The sequence below is a fragment of the Bufo bufo genome, chromosome 5 (assembly GCF_905171765.1).
Source record: "Bufo bufo chromosome 5, aBufBuf1.1, whole genome shotgun sequence".
NCBI lineage: Eukaryota > Metazoa > Chordata > Amphibia > Anura > Bufonidae > Bufo > Bufo bufo.
The window spans coordinates 201,334,069-201,357,459 of NC_053393.1; the positions used below are offsets into that span (position 1 = coordinate 201,334,069).

At 40.1% G+C, this 23,391-nt stretch overlaps 1 protein-coding gene across 1 annotated transcript in view; it reads left to right on the forward strand.

Moving 5' to 3' along the window:
• The window catches only part of LOC121002731 (collagen alpha-6(VI) chain-like), a 300,596-nt gene that overhangs the window by 151,551 nt on the left and 125,654 nt on the right, over nucleotides 1-23,391 (forward strand). The window contains exons 16-22 of the mRNA XM_040434227.1: nucleotides 10,945-11,016; nucleotides 12,160-12,186; nucleotides 13,171-13,215; nucleotides 15,463-15,516; nucleotides 17,986-18,048; nucleotides 19,958-20,023; nucleotides 21,862-21,915. Of these exons, the coding sequence (XP_040290161.1) occupies nucleotides 10,945-11,016; nucleotides 12,160-12,186; nucleotides 13,171-13,215; nucleotides 15,463-15,516; nucleotides 17,986-18,048; nucleotides 19,958-20,023; nucleotides 21,862-21,915 (381 nt within the window). The remainder of the gene's footprint in view (nucleotides 1-10,944; nucleotides 11,017-12,159; nucleotides 12,187-13,170; nucleotides 13,216-15,462; nucleotides 15,517-17,985; nucleotides 18,049-19,957; nucleotides 20,024-21,861; nucleotides 21,916-23,391) is intronic.

Sequence of the window (23,391 nt, forward strand, 5' to 3'; positions counted from 1 at the left end):
TGTAAACGGAAAAAAAAACGTTTGTGTGCAGGAGGATGTATGTGCCCCTTTGCCATACTGTGGCCCTCAAATTGCGGGCCGCAATGCACAAATACCGACCGTGGGTGTTCACTTTAATTGGTCCGCCCGTTACGCAAAAAGATAGGACATGTTCTATTATTTTGAGGAACAGAGGTACTGGACGAAACCCCACGGAAACACTTTGTAGCGCTTCCGTAGGGTTCCCTTCTGTGCTTCCGTTCCGCACCATTCCGCATCTCCGGATTTGCGTACCCATTGAAGTAAATGGATCCGCATCAGTGAAGCGGAATGCCCACAGAACCGCGCCCATGTTTTGCGGATCTGCAAATGCGGTCCGCAATATGGCAATGGGCAGCACACGTTCGTGTGCAGGAGGCCATATGCATAGGATTCGTTTTTTACAGGATCCAGTACAAAAAAGGATCCTGTTGCATGAGTTGTCATCCGTTTGAGCTATTTCCGTCTGAGATCCGATTTCTTTAGATAGAAACAAAAGTACTACATGCAGTTTTTTCCTATGTAAAAAGCGGATTTCAGATGGAAATGGCTCAAACGGATGACAACTGATGCAACAGGATTTGTTTTTTTACTGGATCCTGTTTTTTTTCTTCTCTCTTTTGTTCCGATGGATCAGAAGAACGGAAAGCTAAACGGTGATGTGAATATACCCTTAGTTTAGGGAAGGTGAAGAAAAAACTGCTGTTTTTCAAAGCTTTAAAAAAAATTTTTATAGGATCATGTTATATTTCTTTTTTTTTTTGGAGAGGGCTGGAGTTTTCTCTGATGCCAATGCACTCTGCCCTGATAGTAGGGACTCAGCTGTCAGTGACAGCCGGACCCTACAGCTGATCGGACGGACACAGCTCCTGCACCTGCCCGATCAGCCTGCCATACCTGTACAGCGCTGGGACTCAGGTCACGTCCTACAGCGCCGTACAGGTACGGCACTGGTATCCTACAGGTAATAAGCCTGGTCCTTTCCTATCCATATTTGGGCCCCTTGTAAATTTCTGCCCTGGCACGGGCTAGCAGCAGCCTTGTGACTCCTCAACACCCCTCCCCCCATTGAAAATTCAAGACAGCAAGACCCTTAACTGAAAAAATACTTCTCTAGTCTGTCTAGTCTGCTGCCTCTTCCCTGCACACTGTTCTGCCACAGTGCCATTGTGACTGTCTGCACCACTCCTAACTGCCACATACCACAGTGCTTTTTGCAGGCTCAGCTCGGTGGCAGTGTATCTGCAGACACACACAACACTGGTGAGGTGGTCACTTCACTAGAAGGCACATGCCGCACAGCACAGCCGTTTTCTTGACCAGGAGCACTGGAGCAAGCGGCTACAAGGAAAAAGGGCGATCTTCCCGCCTGAAAGGTGAGCGGCAGATGGCGGCGAGCATACAAGTGAGATAGGCGTGAGCACGCTCCCTGGCTAATCAGAGCACGCACCAGGGGCGGATTAAGTATATCATAGGCCGGGGGCTGTTTACCCATCTTGGGCCTCCTCTGTCCATTTCCGACCATCCCCTCTTTCGCGTTGTGCCCCATGTTTATCTTTTTCTGGTAAATATTAAAGAAAACTATGCCAAACTCGTTGCCCATTACTCCGTAGGATGCCAGGGATCTGGCAAACATTTTGGGGGCAGCGTATGAAGCAATTTTAAAGGACAGCTATTGTCACTGCTGACCCTAAACCTTATAATCAATGCGATTAATCAATGAAAAGGAAGCAATAGAGGGATGAGTGGTGAAAGTGCACAGAACCACATCCCTGGTGCAGTAGTGAACACATAATAATACACTACGATAGCTCGGGGGTGTTTAGTGGTCGGAGGACTTTTAATGAAATAGAATGGAATTATTATTACAGATTATAGGATAAATGTAAATTGGGGGCTATCAGCCGAAGGGGGGACAGTTTTTAGTTAGGAGAACCTAATACCCTTCATTTATCTAGGTCAGATTTGCTGAATTGACGTCTATTGTCCCCCCAGCCCCACATAGTGTATAGCATACAACACTCCGCAGTATACCGTGTAATACCCCACAGTATACAGTATATAACACCGCCCAGTATACAGTACCCCACAGTATGCAGTATAGCACCCCACTGTATGCAGTATAGCACCCTATAGTATACAGCACCCCACAGTATGCAGTATAGCACCCTATAGTATACAGCACCCCACAGTATGCAGTATAGCACCCTATAGTATATAGCACCCCACAGTATGCAGTAAAGCACCCTATAGTATACAGCACCCCACAGTATGCAGTATATAGCATAGCACCCCACAGTATACAGCACCCCACAGTATACATTATATAACGCCCCACAGTATATAGTACCCCACAGTATGCAATACATAGTATAACCTCTTTTCCACCCTAATGGACATTAATAAATTTGTCCGGAATTTAACAGTAAAAAAAAACATTTTTTTTAATGTGGAGGAGAGCGATAAGTCACTAGTAAACCCGGACACACATATTAATGAATATAATTGTCTCTCAATTAAAGAGATGGTGGTGGATTAACCCCTCATATGCCGCAGTCAGTGCTGACCGCAGCATATGGGAGGTTTGCGCTCCCTCTCCTTAGCCATCAGATGGTGGCCATGGCAGCCCAGATGCCTTACACAGGCATCGGGGCCTGCCAGCTACTGAAGCCCAGAAATACAGCCTGAGGGCTAAGTCTCCTAGGCAACTGTCAGCGTCTTACTGTGTAATACGCTGACAGTTGAATTCAGTACAATACAGAATGTAAAGTTTCAAGTTAAAAAAAGCATCCTTTTTCCAAAATAAAGTAAAAAAATTAGACATTAAGTATCGCCGCGTCCATATCGACCGGTTTTATAAAATATCACATGACCTGACCCCTCAGATGAAAACCGTCAAAAAAAATGATACCCTACCTAAGACAATCGCCCAAAAAAAAACTAAAAACTATGGCTCTCAGACTATGGAGAAACTAAATCATGATTTTTTTTTTTGTTTCAAAAATGCTTTTATTCTGTTAAAAGTAAAAAAAATAAAAAAAAGTAGACTTTAGGTATAGCCGCATCCGTAACAACCTGCTATATAAAAATACCACATAACAAAACCCCTCAAGTGAACACTGTAAAAAAAAAAAGTGTAGAAGCAAGCATTTAAAAAGTCACATGCACCAAATTAGTGCAAATCAAACCGTCATCTCATCCCGCAAAAATGATACCCTACCTAAGACAATCGCCCAAAAAAATAAAAAAATATGGCTCTCAGACTATGGAGAAACTTTTTTTGTTAAAAAAATTATATTATTGTGTAAAACTTAAATAAATCATACATATTAGGTATTTCCACGTCCGTAGCAACCTGCTCTATAAAAATATCACATTACCTAACCCTTCAGATGAACACGTAAAAAAAGCTGTGGTAAAGCTGTGGTAAAAAAAAAAAAAAAACGGTGTCAAAAAAGATTTTTTTTGTCACCTTACATTACAAAAAATGTAATACCAATCGATCAAAAAGTCATACGCACCCCAAAATAGTACTAATCAAACCATCATCTCATCCTGCAAAAAATTAGACCCTAACTAAGACAATCGCCCAAAAAATAAAAAAAACTAGGGCTCTCAGAATATGGAGACACTGAAACATGATTTTTTTTAATTCAAAAATGCTGTTATTGTGTAAAACATAAATAAATAAAAAAGTATGCATATTAGGTATTGCCGCATCCGTAAGAACCTGCTGTATAAAATTATCACATGAACTAACCCCTCAGGTGAGCACCGTAAAAAAAAAATGGTGTAAAAAAGACCATCTCAAAAAGTGTAATAGCAAGCGATCGGAAAGTCATACACACCCCAAAATCGTACCAATCAAACAGTCATCGCAAACCGAAAAAAATTAGAACCTACATACCTTCAGTATATGGAGACACAAAAAAAAATCATTTTTTTCAAAAATGCTTTAGTATGTAAAACTAAAACAAACAACCCAAAAAAGTTGTCATATTTGGTATTGTCGCATCCGTCACAACCTGCTTTATAAAAATAGCATATGATTTAACCTGTCAGATGAACATTCTAAATAACAAAAAATAAAAACAGTGCCAAAACAGCAATTGTTACCTTGCCTCACAAAAAGTGTAATATAGAGCAACCAAAAATCATATGTATCCTAAAAAGTACCAACAAAACTGCCATCTTATCCCGTAGTTTCCAAAATGGGCTCTTTTTTTGGAGTTTCTTCTCTAGGGGTGCATCAGGGGGTCTTCAAATGTGACATGGCAGCTTAAAATTATACCAGCGAAATCTGCCTTCCAAAAAACCATATAGCGTTCCTTTCCTTCTGCGCCCTGTCGTGTGCCCGTACAGCAGTTTCCGACCACATATGGGATGTTTCTGTAAACTACAGAATCAGGTCAATAAATATTGAGTTTTGTTTGTCTGTTAACCCTTGCTTTATTAGTGGAACAAAATTGATTAAAATGGAAAATCTGCCAAAAAAGTGAAATTCAGAAATTTCATCTCCATTTTCCATTAATTCTTGAGGAACACCTAACCTTGGCACTCCAGCTGTGGTGAAACTACGACTCCCAGCATGCTCCATTTATTTCTATAGAGTTCTGAGAGCAGCCAAGCAAGCGGGGCATCTTGGGAGTTGTAGTTTTACCACAGCTGGAGTGCCAAGGTTAGCCATCACTGACCTAAAGGGTTAAAGTTTGTAAAATCCGTTTTGAATACCTTGAGAGGTGTCCTTTTGTAAAATGGGGTCTTTTTTGGGTGGTTACTATTATGTAAGCCTCAGAAATGGGACTTCAGACCTGAACTGGTCCTTAAAAAGTGGGTTTTGGAAATTTTCTGAAAAATTTAAAGATTTGCTTCTAAACTTCTAAGCTTTCTAATGTCCCTAAAAAATAAAATGGCATTCACATAATGATCCAAACATGAAGTAGACATATGGGGAATGTAAAATAACAATTTTTTGAGTTATTACTATCTATTATAAAAGTAGAGAAATTTGTAAATTTTCAAATTTTTCAAAATATTTGGTAAATTTGGTATTTTTTTATAAATAAAAATTATTTTTTTTTTACCACTATCACAAAAAAAAAATCTCTGAATGGCCTGGATAAGTAAAAGCGTAACATAAAGTGACACATGTCAGGTTTGCTAAAAATGGCCTGGTCCTTAAGGTAAACAATGGCTGGGTCCTTAAGGTGTTACGGCCTGGCAGAGCATTAAAAAGGAGGAAACACAGCATCTGGTGACGTCCATGAGTTCAAGACTTCAGGCAGTCATTGCCAACAAAGGGTTTTCAACCAAGTATTAGAAATTAACTGTTTATTTACAATTATTTAATTTTTCCAATTACTTTTGAGCCCCTGAAATGGAGGGATTGAGTTTAAAAAATGCTTTTGTTCCTCACATTTTATGCAATAATTTTGTTCAACCCACTGAATTAAAGTTGAAAGTCTGAACTTCAACTGCATCGGAATTATTTTGTTCAAAATCTATTGTGGTGATGTACAGAACAAAAATTAGAAAAATATTGTCCCTGTCCAAATATATATGGACCTAACTGTATATATATAACTACATAAATATAAAATCTGCGATGTAAAATGAGCAGACTGATCATAAAAAATGGATGTTTTTGATCAGTGCTCAGCAGGTACAGGAAGCACGCATGCAAAGATATTATGTGCATGCAAAAATATGCACTAATACTACCAAAACTAAAATTGATTAATTAATTTCTATATATATGTATATCGAAATGTGTGTATATATATATATATATATATATATATATATATATATATTGAAAAAAATTACCAGCAGCACCACCAAGCCAGAAAACAAGTAAAGAGGGTGCACTGTCCGTGTATGGTAACTGGTGCTTACCCACTGATACGGAACAAAGAAATCGGACTGCACTCCAGTTGAATCTTCAGTGAAGCTTGTGCCACCTATGGGTGAATAAACCTTTTTTCACTGAAGATTCAACTGGAGTGCAGTCCGATTTCTTTGTTCTATATATATATATATATATATATATATATATATATATAAAACTAACTACACAAAGAAAAAGAAATCTGCAAAGGAAACTGAACAGACCGATCAGAAAAATGGATGTTTCTGATCAGCGCTCAGCAGGTGCAGGACACATGCACGCACACAGATATTATGTGCATGTAAAAGTCTACACTAACACTATCTAAAAATGAATTCTATTTAAAATAAATGTATTTTTTTACACCAAAAGCGACCAGTAAAAAAAATGGTACTTATTGGTGCTCAGGGCTGCAGAACGCACGCTGACATTTGGTGCGTCCGTGCAGACATGGCAGTATAGAAATTTACTGCAGATACAAAATACGGAACAGGGACAGGGATGGAGGGTGGTTTAGGGATCTGGAACAGCTGCAAATGGAAAAAAAAATCAGTGCAGCAATTCCAGATGTTCTTCTTTTTTTCTTTCAGCAGGAAAAGCTCAAATCGCAGTGGTGGTGCACCACAAGTCTCAGCAAGCCAACAAGCAGCACAGAGAAGCACAGAACCTCTCTGCATGCAGTCACCAGCTAGAATGGCTGCCTGCAGAGAGGTTCAGCCCTTTCCTGTGCTGCTATAGCGCTGCCATTGGCTGGAGCATTGTTCCAGCCAATTGCAGCGCTGGTAGGGGATGCAAAACACTGGAGTCCCCTGCCTGACTTTGAAGGAGACCGGTGCTGACTAGTGATGAGCAGCAGGGGCTATATTTTAATTTGCGATATTTCACAAATATTTTGTAGAATATTCATCATATATTCGTGAATTTCGAGAATTTAAGATTATTTTATTGAATGCGAAAAATCGGCAATGTAAAAAACACGTAATGCGCTCGAAATACAGGCGTTGGTCACTATAGTTGAATTTTTCAAGCTGGTATAAGTTTCCTGAAACTGGAGAAAATGGTTGGCACGGCAGAACATTAGGATACCTTTATATGCAGATAGAGTCAAGTGCTCCAATATATACACGATTGCGCTAATTGGCAGTGATTAGAATATTTTTTCGCACTACGGGCAACTTCACATTTTAGCAGGTCTGACTACAGATTACTGATTGGTGCACTAAGTATTGTTGTGAACTTGATTGCTTCCTTCTCATTGGCCCACAAGTAAGAAGCAGAGAGGAACCATATGTTCAGATGGAAAAAAATGCAGAATATTCGATATAACGAATATATAGCACTATATTCTAAATATTTGCGAATTCTCAAAGTGGTGATATTCACGATAAAAATTTGCTATTCGAATATTTGTGCTCAACACTAGTGCTGACTAGTTCAGCACCGTTCATCTCCCCATGACCCGCCCCCCCCCCCCCCGCCTCGCAGCTTCCTTTTGTCGTTTTGTAAAATTGCGTCTTCATTGACCGGCCAATTGGAGCTGTAGTCCGAAGCAAGTGCAAAGGGATAAATAACTTTGATGATAAAGGAATAATTGAGTATGTAAAACACACCTTTACTTGGCATAAACGGTAATCCAAACAGTTTCCAAACTGTATTTTGGTCATCAGCAGGTATTGGCTTCACTTTGGCAGGCAAATACTTCTGCAACAATCTCAGCTTTGCTATGCGGTAGCTCTCTTAGCTCTGCTATGCTAGCTGGGTAAAAAAGGAACTCTTTCTCTTCTGCTGGAACTTTAACCTGTAGTCTGTCTCTTACTATATCTTTATCTGCAATCCTAGGAACTTCTTGTCCTGTCTTTGAGTACCTCAAGCTCTAGCTTCAGCTTGGATGAAGGCAATGCAAGCCCAGGAGGGGACAAGTGACCATGTAGGCTTCAGAGGCAGTGCCTCTGGGCACAGCAGAGCAGAGAGAGCTATGCTGGCCGACACACAACCTCTCCCTGAGGCGAGTAGGCTACACTGACTCACTAAAATTAAAACTCCTCTCTCTCTCTAAAGAGGGCTGGAAGGGAACCAGAAGGTTCCTCTTCAGGGAAACTAACTCTCTGCCAATGTTGCTGCCATCTGCTGGTGAACCAGGCACATTACATGTTAACATTGTTTTACAAGTAAATACATTGCAGGAAAATACAGTAAATATATATGAGATGACACTTGCTGCACCAACCAAGATAGTGGGGGTATAAAAGAGGTGGTAATGCCATGGTGCCCTAATTCCCCCGTGATCCTGCCCCAGCACCCGGCGGAACTTGTGTCATATATGTACGGCGCTGGTCCTTAAGTCATGTCCAGCTGCGCTGCACATATCTCTAGCTGCTACTTATCCTAAGATATGGGCAGCTGAAGTGGCCCCCCAATCCTTTCAGTCTGGAGGCGAAGGGGGGGGGGCAGTTGTAGAGCTGACAGCCTGCGGGGGAAAGGAAAATAATAAAAAATATATAGAAATTTGATATAATAATCATTGTACTGACCGCTGGAACATGAAGGGGAAAATGTTACTGGTCCTTAAGGCTAAAATGTATTATGTCACTAAGGGATTAAAAAATGCATTCATGTCCACTGAGATTTACTTCAGACACATATTCAAAATCTACAATAAAAAAGGGAAATTTTTGGTTTTTTACAATTTTAATGTAGAAACATAGAATGTGTCGGCAGATAAGAACCATTTGGCCCATCTAGTCTGCCCAATATACTGAATACTATGAATAGCCCCTGGCCCTATCTTATATGAAGGATGGCCTTATGCCTATCCCATGCATGCTTAAACTCCTTCACTGTATTTGCAGCTACCACTTCTGCAGGAAGGCTATTCCATGCATCCACTGCTCTCTCAGTAAAGTAATACTTCCTGATATTACTTTTAAACCTTTGCCCCTCTAATTTAAAACTATGTCCTCTTGTAGCAGTTTTTCTTCTTTTAAATATTCTCTCCTCTTTTACTTTGTTCATTCCCTTTATGTATTTAAAAGTTTCTATCATATCCCCCCTGTCTCATCTTTCTTCTAAGCTATACATGTTAAGGTCCTTTAATATTTCCTGGTAAGTTTTATCCTGCAATCCATGTACCAGTTTAGTAGCTCTTCTCTGAACTCTCTTCAAAGTATCAATATCCTCCTGGAGATATGGTCTCCAGTACTGAGCACAATACTCCAAATGAGGTCTCACTAGTGCTCTGTAGAGCGGCATGAGCACCTCCCTCTTTCTACTGGTAATTCCTTTCCCTATACACCCAAGCATTCTGCTAGCATTTCCTGCTGCTCTATGACATTGTCTCCTAAATCCCTTTCCTTAGATACTGAGGTTAGGACTGTATCACTGACTTTATATTCTGCTCTTGGGTTTTTTACGCCCCAGGTGCATTATCTTGCACTTATCAACATAAAATTTTAGTTGCCAGATTTTTGACCATTCCTCTAGTTTTCCTAAATCCTTTTCCATTTGGTGCAGCCCTCCAGGAACATCAACCCTGTTACAAATCTTTGTGTCATCAGCAAAAAGACACACCTTTCCATTGAGGCCTTCTGCAATTTCGCTGATAAAGATATTAAATAATATGGGTCCCAGAACAAATCCCTAAGGTACCCCACTAGTAACAATACAATGGTCTGAATATACTCCATTGACTACAACCCTCTGTTGTCTGTCCCTCAGCCACTGCCTAATCCATTCAACAATATGGGCGTCCAAGCCCAAAGACTGCAATTTATTGATACCTCCGCCATTGTCTACTACACCTCCGCCATCTATTATTTTAGTCACCCAATCAAAAAAATCAATAAGATTAGTTTGACATGATCTCCCTGAAGTAAACCCATGCTGTTTTTCATCTTTTAATCCATAGGATTTTAGATGTTCCACAATCCTCTCCTTAAGTATGGTTTCCATTAATTTCCCCACTATTGATGTCAGGCTTACTGGCCTATAGTTTTCCGATTCCTCCCTACTACCTTTCTTGTGAATGGGCACAACACTTGCTAATTTCCAATCTTCTGGGATGACTCCTGTTGCCAGTGATTGGTTAAATAAATCTGTTAATGGTTTTACTAGTTCACCGCTGAGCTCTTTTAATAGCTTTGGGTGTATCCCATCAGGCCCCTGTGACTTATTTGTATTAATTTTAGACAGCTGACTTAGAACCTCTTCCTCTGTAAAGACACATGCATCAAAAGATTCATTAGTCTTCTTTCCTAACTGAGGTCCTTTTCCTTCATTTTCCTTTGTAAAAACTGAACAGAAGTATTCATTGAGGCAGTCAGCTAGTTCTTTATCTTCTTCCATATACCTTCCTTCTTTTGTTTTAATTTGGTAATTCCTTGTTTTAGTTAGCTTTTTTCATTTATGTATCTGAAGAATGCCTTATCGCCTTTTTTTCCCTGACTGAGCTCATTTCTCTTCTGCCTGTGCTTCAGAAGCTCTTATAACTTGTTTGGCCTCTCTCTGTCTAATGTTATAAATGTGCCTGTCATCCTCGTTTTTTTTTTTTTTATATAATTCCTAAATGCTATCTTTTTGTTTTTAATGATTTTGGCCACTTCTGCTGAGTACCACAGTGGTCTCTTCCTTTTTTTGCTTTTACTGACAAGCCTAATGCAATTTTCTGTTGCCTTCAATAGTGCCACTTTTAAGTAGTCCCATTTCTCCTGGACTCCAATGAAACTGTTCCAATCTGATAGGGACTCGTATACCACTAATCTAATTTTAGAAAAGTCAGTTTTTCTAAAATCTAAAACTTTTGTTTTTGTGTGGTGTGACTCAGTCAGTAAACCACACTGACTGGTGATCACTAGATCCCAAGCTTTCCCCTACAGTAATATCAGATACCAAATTCCCATTTGTGAATACTAAATCTAAAATGTGACTGTTAGGAGCTTAAAATAATCAGTATTTTTGGTTGAACAGTATAATAAATAGAATAAGTAAATATGTAAATTAGAGTATGGTATTTTTAAGTATTTTTTGATTTTCATCTTCTTAAGGGTGACAGAGGATTACCTGGTCCAATGGGAGAAAGTGGTGACAAAGGATGTGCAGGAGTCAAGGGCCCCAAGGTAACAATATGATTTTGAATGTTAAATTTTAGTTCTAGATATGTTGTTGGGAACATTAATATAAAATGAGATATGGTTCAATACTTCATAGTGAACGGGGCCGGACGGTATCTTGGCAGTGCACTGTAGCACCCAGTATTCACGTATCCAGCAGGCTGCCTCCCGAATCTGTTTACCGCAAATTTGAAACAGGCCCTAGTTCTGGTAACTGCATTTCTCTGGTATCATATAGTGGGATATGGTCATAAGAACCTATAAATATATAGAATAGATCATTCCAAATTGTGAGAAGGATGCTGGAGAGCCACAACTTCTTTTCTCAAGGTGCCCATTCTCATTAGCTAACACAATCATCTAATGTGTAATGTGCAGACTCTCCCTGATGACAGATATCAGAAAACTAAGACTTGATGTTTGTTTTCATGGAAGATATGCCACCACCAAAGGCATTTGGCAGTGGTTTATTCCCCTCTACACATTGAGTCAACTACAGGAAATTGGAAAGCAGTCTGGAGCAGATTTAGTTAAAGAGGACTTTTCATGGGACCAGACTTTATAAACTATGTATCAGGATATGTAGGGCATACAGCGGGGTTCTAATAGTGCTTACTATTTTTTATGGGCGCCGCTCCGTTCACCCGCTGTGGCCCCCATTGTATTCACCCACATGGTATGCTAATTTTCGCATCGGAACAGGGAGGAGGAGACTGCCCTGTTTCTCAATGGGCGGATCCTTCTCCCTGGCTGTGAGCTGTCAAATCGCAGTGGAGAGCATCACAGCCAGGAAGAAGGTGATCTTTTTTTTTTTCTCCCTGGCTGTGACGCTCTCTGCTGCGATTGGACAGCTCACAGCCAGGGAGAAGGAGATGCCCATTGAGAAACAGAGCATTCTCCTCCTCCCTGTACCGATGAAAAAAATTAACATACATGGTGGGAGAATACAAATACTTAGTTTATAATGTCTGGACCCATGAAAGGTCCTCTTTAAAACAGCCGAAGACACAGGGCTAAGAATATATGGGCTCGTGCATTTTTTTCTGAAAAGCTTTAAGGCTTTACACAATGCGAAATTGCTGGTGGTACTTATAAACATTTTATCTGTTTTTTTTATTTATTTATCTATATTGTGTGTTTCTTTATCAGGGTTCAAGAGGGTTTCCAGGAAAACAGGTCTGTATTTCTGTGTCTATGGAGTTGTTTGTGTTGCGTTAAGAACATCAAATCAATTTACTTGTTTTGCTATTTTATTTTACCTGATCCAAGAGAGAATCTTATCACCTGTTTATTATTCTCATATACTTATCAGAAAGAAATGTTAAACCTGGCAAATCGATACACAGATTCATCCGAATAATCAGAGATTTGTTTAAATCTACATAACTTAATTTGGGCAAAAACATGAATTGAATGCAAAAATATTTTCTAGATATTTGAGCATAGATATAACTACGTTTCAATTATATTCTCTAACTTTATTTTCTCATCCTCTAAATTCTTTCTTCAAAGGGTTGTCTAGGATTTGAAAAACGTGGCTGCTTTCTTCCAAAAACAGCACCACACCTGTCAATAGTTTGTGTGTGGTATTGCAGCTAAGCCCTGTTCACTTCAATGGAATGGAGCTGAAATGCAATGCCAGACACAACTTATGGACAGGTGAGGTGCTTTTTCTGGAAGAAAGCAGCCATGTTTTTAAATAATGGATTACCCCTTTTAATGAGAAGTGTTCATGTTACTGGCAAAGCTCTGGATGTGTCAGAGCTTTCTAGACAATTATTAAACATAATACAATAAAATTCATTTTAACATCCTTCAAATCAGCATGGAAAGCTTTTCTTCAAACTGTTGTTTGATGATGAGCAGTGGTAATTAGATATGGTTCATTTCATCCTTCTTTTTTCCAAAGTTCTTGACCACATAGACACAATACATCAGGAAGGCCTACATGTCCTTCTAAGATATAGGCAATGTATCATTTGTATATGATTTATCCTGTACCTTGTTTCTGTTTGTCATAAATACTGTAGAATAGGTACTGTATATAAGAAATACCCAAATGTGTACTGCTTCCACAAAGCTCACAATTGTGCACACATTGCCATATGGTAAACCAATGCTGTTTGAAAATGTATTTTGTGCCTTTGTTTTTTTATGTAGAATGAAAATGGAGAACAAGGGCTTGATGGACTTCATGGAGAAAAGGTATGCTGTTTATTATATATGTACAGTGATCAGCCATAACATTATTGCCTATTAGTATGCAGGACGCCCTCATGCCACCTAAACAGCTCTGACCCAAGGCATGGACTCCATAAGACCTCTGAAGCTATCTTGTGGTATCTGGCACCAAGACTTTAGCCTCCTTGGATTAGCCTTGTTTTGGGGTGGGGCCTCCTTGGATTAGCCTTGTTTTACAGCACATCCAACAGTTGCCCGATCATATTGACATCTGTAGAATTTGGAGGGCAGGGTAACACTTGGAACTCTTTGTTATGGTCCTCCAACAACTTTTACCTCAGGGCAGGGTGCTGCTGAAAGAGGCCACCGCCATTGGGAAATATTGTTGCTATGAATAAGTGTACTGTACTTGATCTGCTACATTGTTTAGGTATCAAACAAAAGGATTTTTTGTGTGTTATTTTTAGTACCACTTAAGCTCCCCAGAAAAAGGGAGTAGGTCCAATCTCCCTATATTATAAAAGTCTATACATACAAGTTTGGGTCTACGCTGAAAATTCACATGTAGAGAATGGTTCAAATGCACTGGTCTTTCAAGAGTTGTTTCTCTCGGTCTTTGGCTCCAACCCCCACGATCTCTGAACCGACGAGCATTCAGAGCTGATGTTATTCCTTCAAATTAAACATGAACATAGGGCAGACCCACAAGACAGGATATTCGTAATAATTTATTGTACTTACAAAATTTCTTCTTTCAGTATCACACATAAAATATGCAAAACTCCTGCCCGACCCGGGTTTTGCTCCTGCTTCGTCTGGGGCGTCATAGTTTCGTTTTCGTATGGGTGGTATTTATTGCCCCATCACATTAATCACGTGATTTACCCAAGCTCCCCACCCTAAATTAATCGAGTATTCCTTTCTTATAAGGAGTTCTCAGTTTGGTACTTACATTCCATTTTACTCACATAAAATATTAAAACAGTTACATTTTATCTATAAATTACTATATTATAGATAAAATGTAACTGTTATAATATTTTATGTAACTAAGGCCTCCTACACATAAACGTGGGGCAGCCTCAGCAAATCGTGGACCCATTCACTTTAATGGGTTAGAGATCTGCCCGTTCTGCAAAAAGATAGTGCTTCCGTCGGTTTCCGTTCCGTGCTTCCTTTCTGCACCATTCCGTATTGAAAGGAATGGGTCCGCATCCGTGATGCGGAATGCCCACAGAACGGCGCCCGTGTATTGCGGATCCGCAAATGCGGTCCACGATACGGCCACGGGGCGCACACGTTCGTGTGCAGGAGGCCTAAAATGAAATGTAAGTACCAAACTGAGAACCCCTTATAAGATAGGAATACCCCATTAATTTAGGATGGGGAGTTTTGGTAAATCACGTGATTAATGTGATGGGGCAATAAATACTGCCCATACGAAAACTAAACTATGACGCTCCAGACGAAGCAAAAGCGAAACCTGGGTCGGGCAGGAGTTGTGCATATCTTATGTGTGATACTGAAAGAAGAAATTTTTTAAGTACAATAAATTATTACGAATATCCTGTCTTGCGGGTCTGCCCTATGTTCATGTTTAATTTGAAGGAATAACATCAGCTCTGGATGCTGGTCCGTTCAGAGATCGTGGGGGTTGGTGCCAAAGACCGAGAGAAACAACTCCTGAATTTTCATCGCAGACCCATACTTGTGTGTATAGACAATGTTTAGGTAGGTGATATGTGTCACATCCACATAAATACAAAGATGCAAGGGTTACCTGCAGAACATTGTCCAGAACAACGCACTGCATCCACCTGTCTGCCTTCTTTCTGCTGTGCATTTTGGTGCCATCTCTTCCTTAGGTAAGCCAAGCATAAGCAACCAGCCATCCACTTGATGTAAAATTAATTGTAACTGATGAGACACCTTCTTCCAAAGCTGCACATATGCCCATTGTAGGCACTTTCAGTGGTGGACAGGGGTTAAATAAGACCACTCTGAAACTACACAGTCCCATAGGCAGAAAGCTAGAATGCATTCTAATACCTTTCTGTTATAGATTTGACTCAGTCATCTTGCATTCAGAAATTTGCACTTGACTTTTTTTCCCAAAATATCAACTGACTGTTCACTTGCACTTCCCCATTTGAGAGGTACCATGGTCATGATCTTCAGTGGTTTTAATGTTATGACTGATTAATGTACATGATATTCTATCCATATAGAAGCCTCAATTACTATCCCCTTTTTTTCCCATCTCACTTTTAGGGGAAGTCTGGATCTCTAGGAATAAAAGGAGAGAAGGGTGAAAAAGGAGAACTAGTAAGACATGTTTAGTTTTCTACAGTATACTCTACTTAAGACCTTAAATCCTTAGACAAAATGCAAAACCTGATCCATTGATGATTTGTGCTGGTGTCTGTGACCCCATGGGTCAGCAGCCAACCACACTGGGACTATTCCAAGAGGTAAAGGCTAGGTGACTCCCTGCAGTGAAGGCCAGAAGACCACCAGGATAAGACCCTAAAGACTAGCTCAAAGTCAAATCAATTGGTTGGCACAGTGTGTCGACACTCGCTGCCCATAACAGTCAAGAACAGTGAAAGAGGAGGGGAGACCAGCTAGCATAGCTCACAGAGAACCCACCATCCAAGATAAGATTGGGGAAGAAGAGCAGGTCCAGCAAAGGGGCTATTACTGACATGGCCAACTCATAGGGACAATATTGACTACAATCTATCTAATTTACATAAAAGTATAGCAGTCAGTTTCTCTGGGGGTGTATCTGGTAGTATTGGAATTTTTAGATGCTTAGATCCAAAACTATCAGCACTATGTTGTATGGGAAAGATAACTGAATATAATATTCAAGCTTCTGACTCCAGACTTGTGAGGGAGACACGCTAATAATTTAGTCTCAGAGTAAACACCTAAGTAAACTTGCTGATGCAATATACACTGCTCAAAAAAATAAAGGGAACACTTAAACAACACAATGTAACTCCAAGTCAATCACACTTCGGTGAAATCAAACTGTCCACTTAGGAAGCAACACTAAGTGATAATCAATTTCACATGCTGTTGTGCAAATGGGATAGACGACAGGTGGAAATTATAGGCAATTAGCAAGACACCCCCAATAAAGGAGTGGTTCTGCAGGTGGTGACCTGACCACTTCTCAGTTCCTATGCTTCCTGGCTGATGTTTTGGTCACTTTTGAATGCTGCCGGTGCTTTCACTCTAGTGGTAGCATGAGGCGGAGTCTACAACCCACACAAGTGGCTCAGGTACTGCAGCTTATCCAGGATGGCACATCAATGCGAGCTGTGGCAAGAAGGTTTGCTTTGTCTGTCAGCGTAGTGTCCAGAGCATGGAGGCACTACCAGGAGACAGGCCAGTACATCAGGAGACGTGGAGGAGGCCGTAGGAGGGCAACAACCCAGCAGCAGAACCGCTACCTCCGCCTTTGTGCAAGGAGGAACAGGAGGAGAAAACACCAAGATTGGCAAATTCGCCACTGGCGCCCTGTGCTCTTCACAGATGAAAGCAGGTTCACACTGAGCACATGTGACAGACGTGACAGAGTCTGGAGACGCCGTGGAGAATGTTCTGCCTCCAGCATGACCGGTTTGGCATTAGGTCAGTAATGGTGTGGGGTGGCATTTCTTTGGAGGGCCGCACAGCCCTCCATGTGCTTGCCAGAGGTAGCCTGACTGCCATTAGGTACCGAGATGAGATCCTCAGACCCCTTGTGAGACCATATGCTGGTGCGGTTGGCCCTGGGTTCCTCTTAATGCAAGACAATGCTAGACCTCATGTGGCTGGAGTGTGTCAGCAGTTCCTGCAAGACAAAGGCATTGATGATATGGCCTGGCCCGCCCGTTACCCAGACCTGAATCCAATTGAGCACATCTGGGACATCACGTCTCGCTCTATCCACCAACGTCACGTTGCACCACAGACTGTCCAGGAGTTGGCAGATGCTTTAGTCCAGGTCTGGGAGGAGATCCCTCAGGAGACCGTCCGCCACCTCATCAGGAGCATGCACAGGCGTTGTAGGGAGGTCATACAGGCACGTGGAGGCCACACACACTACTGAGCCTCATTTTGACTTGTTTTAAGGGCATTACATCAAAGTTGGATCAGCCTGTAGTGTGTTTTTCCACTTTCATTTTGAGGGTGACTCCAAATCCAGACCTCCATGGGTTAAAAAATTTGATTTCCATTTTTTTTTTGTGTGTGATTTTGTTGTCAGCACATTCAACTATGTAAAGAACAAAGTATTTCAGAAGAATATTTAATTAATTCAGATCTAGGATGTGTTATTTTTGTGTTCCCTTTATTTTTTTGAGCAGTGTAGTAGTGTCAGACTGGGGTTCCATGGACCCACCATGCATACAGAAATGTGTATTTAATTGTAATGTCTATTGCTATTATTGCTTGTCTTACATTATATTATTTATTAATCACCCTATAAGTAATAGATTTTAGTGGCAAGTGGCTTGCTCCAAATTGCATTCTGTTATGTTGGACCACCGGGGCCCATTATTGTCTCAGACCTTAGCATATCCCTTTTGGTGACCCAAACTATAAACATAGTATAGAGCTTCCCTTGTTTTGTTATATAATGCTCTAATTGCAATTTGTATGGTATATTAGTTATGAGTCTGGACATGACACAGCAGATGTTTAGCTCTAGACATTACAGTCTTCTTATGATGTTGAAGTAGAACTGCTGAACAGCCCGTACACAAAATTATGTAAGTAAATAATAATGAATTTCTTTAACAGGGTAAATCTGGATTAAAGGGAACTAAAGGATATAAGGGATTTAAAGGCCAGAAGGGTGACCTGGTAAGTTTACACATTGTTCATGAGTATCTATATATTATTTATGGTATGTACAGCTGTTTATTTTTTAATAACCATAAATTTAGTATGATTGCATAGGCTATAAAATTGTATCATCGAGCATATGCTGCAGCTGCACATAATATAATATTAAAGGGGTTTTTCAAATTAAGGGCACTTTCACATGACAGTAAAAAAAAGAGCCATTAAAAATGAATACACTGTTAGTTTTTCATGGCCATTTTGCATCTGTGTTTGCATCCATTTTCTTTCTGTCTATTTGTTTTTAATGGCCGTTTTGCTTCCATTTCTGTTTTTACCGGCCATTAAATACAAAATGAATGAATTAATTTTTTTTTATATCCCAACACCTGCAGTGCCCTCACAGTATACATAAACCCCCCCCCCATAGTGACCTCTGGATATTGAATTGCTCTCATAGTGCCCTCAATATGATTAATGCTCTTATTAATTCCCCCCACTATGATAAATGCACCCATTAGTGCCTCTCAGTATGATTCATGGCCTCATTTCTGCTCCCAAGTAGGAATAATACCCCCTTAGTGGCCCCCATTCTGTTTGTGTTAAAAAATAAATAATACATTACTCACCTCATCCACTTGCACACAAGTGGGGGGACCACGTTCCACACTACAGACAGCAAAATCTTATGCTCCCAGCATGATAATGTGATGTCACCGCACTGGGAATGTCAGTTCCTGCTGCCTCCAGTGAGAAGCGAGTGTCCCAGCACATGCAAGTAGATATCAGTGTTATTTTTAATACTATTGGAGGAGTCGTTGCTCCCTTGTGATTGTCGCTGCCTCTTCATTGTTTACAAAGGTCCATCAAATGCACGTTGTCTACTTAGTAGGGTTGAGCAGGGTATTGCAGATTTGGCACTTTGACTTGTAAGGGCTAAAGCTTCAGTATCCTGCACAACATTGCTTAGTAATGTGCAGGTTTAGACAGACCAATGTAAAAAAACATTTAGAGGTTACAACTAATATTGAGCGAATTGACGTATTCAAAGTGGACTTCGATTCCAAATTTCAGGGAAAAATTGATTTGCTGAGAAGCCATTTCCTTGTGCTTCGTGGTAATGAATCAAATTTACCTGAAATGGTGTAAAAAATAAAAAATAAATAATATTCATCTCATCCATTTGAGCATGAAGAAGCCGCCGCAGCTATCTCGATTGAAGATCCCGAGCCAAATCTTGTGTGATGTGACGTATGACATCACAAAGCCAGCCAGCATGATGTCATATTCATGCGCAGCATTAGACTCTCGTGCAAATGGATGAGGTGAGCATTTTTTTTCACCGATTAACCCCTGTAAACCCTATTTTTTTATCCCAGATGCCATGATCAGCGATGAACGTGGCATCTGAGTGATTCAATGATGGGGGTTGTGGATTCACAGTTCCTCATAATTGTGCCCGCTACTCACAAAGAAATGCGCTTCATGACTAAGTAATTCATCAGGAAGCAAACTTCTTTGTGAAATTCAGCGAAGCAGCTGAATCGAATTTTCCATAACCTGGCTTATCTCTAGTTACAACTATCATACAAATCCCACAGCATCTTCAAACAGCTGATTGGCTGGAGTGTCAAGAGTTAGACCCAAGGATACGCCATCAAAATTCTGGACTTGGTGAAACTCTTTTAATATACTCTTCCTTGGAATAGATTAAGTTATTTCAAATGAAAAGTTTCAATTTATATAATGACCCACAACTAACTGAATATAAATAAATGCACATGCTCCATATAACATAAAGCATATTGTTCTCTATAACATAAAAAAAATTGTACTATTATAACTGATACAATTGCACAAATATAAATTGAATTGATGTTTTTCTTAATTAAGCTAATTCAACTCATATAAGAACTTTTATTTGCTTTAGGGAAATCCTGGAAATGACAGCAGTATTCCTGGACCAGCAGGTCCTAAAGGAGACCCAGGAATAGAGGTTACTATTCACTTCATTATTAGTATGTTTTATAGTCCCTCTTAGCTATCACTATAGTTGAGCTATGCAAACAGTGCAACTTTTAGCTTGTAGATAACATTATCAACAATAAGGAGGGGGTTCTCACATTTTATCCATTCTCCTAAATCATCTAATTTATCTGTAGGATGTAGACAGTGTAAATTGTAGAAATTGGAAACAACTTGAAATACATTTACTATCATAACATGACCATTTAACACTTGAGGAATTTAAATGGGTTTGTCTACAGAGCTCTAACTATTATAGGTGCAGAAATTACAGTCAAAGTAGGTTTTGAGGGGGCAAACATAATGGAATACCAGTTTTTATTCTCTGTAATGTGGTCTATTTTTTTTGTTTTACCCCTGTACTGTGGCATCATTTTGATCATTACCCCTCCTGTGACATCACTGTGTCCTCATGTGTTGGTTATGATGAAATGTTTATTGTCCTTGCTTTGTGACATCACTGGGGCTCCTATTAGTTGTGACATCACTATGTTTATTTTTAATGGTAGTTAAGTCATCTTTAATTGTTGGGGGACACACTGCTGAGACCCCCACAATGAGTCCCCTTTGCTTCTCACCTGCAAGATTGTAGCTAGGAGGAGTCTGAATAGAATGGTTCTATTCAAACTCTGCATGAGTAGAAGTATTCCTCATTGTGATTTGCATGCAAATTTATATGTAATCTTTCAAAAAGAAAAATTACCTAAGAACTTGTATTTAAAGGCAATGTGTCATCAGAAAATGACCAATTGTTTAAAGCAAGTTTAAAGCTATTTGAGAAACCTTGGCGCGGTGCTCGGGCTCAGACATGTCCTCCACAGTAGGATATGTTGGCTAATTGCCTTTTGATGCCTGTGTAGCGTCCTGCACCCCTATTGCCTGTTTTTGGGTCCCTACCTATATGGATGAATAAACTAATATTTGGACTCTTACCGGTGAGTGCCGTCTCTTATCTTCGTACTTCATGTTGGCTAATTTTAACATCGGTATGAGGGTTTAGTAAGACTGCACCTGTCTTTGCAAATGTTACTATATTGTTACATTGGTTATCACATCCACATAATTGCTATCTTGTGTAGGATGTCTATTGTGGTACTTTGGTCCGCTGCGGGCATCCTCCACTATATGCATTTTTGCTGGGGATTGTCATTATTTAGCAACGGGCTACAAGTGCAGGATTTGCTCCCCTGTATACACATGCACAACTGCATATGGGTTTGAGCACTTCCTGCTTGTTTAACACCACTCCATTTTTTCTGTTTGTTTGTAAGTTTTAATGTTAAACTGATTTTTTGGACTTTTGGAGATGCTTTTGTTATTTTTCCATGTCCATGTTCCCTGACCTGCAAAGTCTCATAATAGACTGACGCTTTCCGTTTTGTAGAGCTCACCTTTCAGATTGCATTGTCATCACAGGCAAGATTACAATAAAAGGTAATGCCTATATATAGATAACATAGAATCCACCATTCGATACCTGTGATGGTCACAGCTATCAACTCCCCTTCCTGCTCAAGGACCTCTTCACAGGTCATCGAGCTGGCCTTGAAAACTCTCCCATACAAGTCAATGAACAACTCCTGTCTACAATATAGGTTTCTATCGTCCCTGTGGAATATTGCAGTTTAGGCAAGTTGGATGCCCCACAATCGTGCACAGAAAATAAAATAAAAAAATCTACACCCAGAAAAAAAGCAGAACAAAAAAAATCCTATTTATCAATATCTGATTTAAAATACTGTAATAAGCTATTTTTAATACAGTGCCTTTAAACATACCATGTTTATCAATATTTTAACACTTTTCCAGGGTGAATCAGGAATGGAAGGAAAACCTGGAGAACCTGGTGCTGATGGACTTGATGTAAGAATTAAAAAGTGTTTAATGTGACATTGTCACGGCCTATGGTGTACGCCGTGATACTGTTGCCACGCTTGCTGTTGCCGGTGGCAACATGTTGCTGTTTTGGCATGTTATGGCAGTGTCACGGGTTTTGCTGTGTGCACTGTGACTTGCTGGTCACACATGCTGTTGTCCGCGGCAACCTGCTGCCTTTTGCTCATGTGTGCAAGACGTCTCCTTTGTGTGTGTTACCTCCGAAAGGGGGTCCCATTGGTTTCCTAGAGAAGTGAACCTGGAGCCAAGTCTGGGTGCGGTTGCTGGAATGCTGGTTCCTGTGTGTCAGTACGTACTGCATCCACTTGGTGTTTGGATTGTAGTACGTTTGTATGGGTTCCAGTTTACCTTGGTGTGGTGTTTATCTGTCATTCCACTTGGCTTCCTTTCCCTGCTGCTAGGCTATTTGAGACTCCTGCTCATCCATGTCTGGGAATAACAGGCCGTCTCTCCCCTGCTCCTATGTGAGGGATTATCAGGGTGACTCAGGGCCAAAGGTATCCTCGGTATGAGCCATCCTACCATCCAAGTCGGCTCATACGGTGAGGAATTAGGGTGAGGATTTTATTTTTTTTCTTTAAAATGTTTTATTGCAACGGACCTAAATTTTCCATGATTCATCGTGGGTGAAATAGAGAATGAGAGAGTGAGAGAGGGAGGGAAGAAGGGAGAAAGAGAGAGAGAACTGTTCAGTTAGTGCTTTCCCATAATAAAATTTCCCCCTGGTGGTAGCCTCGAACTGTTCAATAAGTGATTTTTTAAACAGGAAAGCTAATTTGCATGACTTTGGGTTTCTGGGAAAGTTATTCAAATAAGCCTATCTGATGCCAACAGAACTAAGCTGTGCTAATTTGCTTATATTTTCCCAGAAACCCAAAGCAGTGTTGGCTGTGCTACAATACTTATTCTGCACACTTAACACTCTCTATAATGAGAAAGAGCACCCATGAGACAATGCCTGTATTTTTCCCAAAAACCCAGAGGAGCATACTAGGCTCTTTGTCTCTCACCTTCTAGGACTCGTATTTATTCTCTGAATCTTTTCAGTAAAAAATTATTAGTCCTAGGACACTAAATACTGTTATATACTAATTTTCAGAGCAATTGGAGCATATTTGATTATGGTAGAATTGATTTGGACACAAATTGAATTTTTTTAAAAATTTCCCAAATTGAAAGTAAAACAAATTTCAAGAAATGCACTCATCTCTATTCTAACTAAACATTGGACTGTCACCAGTCTTTGGTAAGAGACAGTTTTAATGGAGTCAAAACATACATTGTAGAAGTTATTGCTATACTACAGTATACCACCAAGTCAAGAAAGCCCTAAAATAAGAAAATTTAAAAAATATACATATATAAATAACTGAAAATCATATTAATTGATCAAGCACAGTTGAGTCTGGGGCCCTCGGCTCAAATAAAGCCAATGACATCATC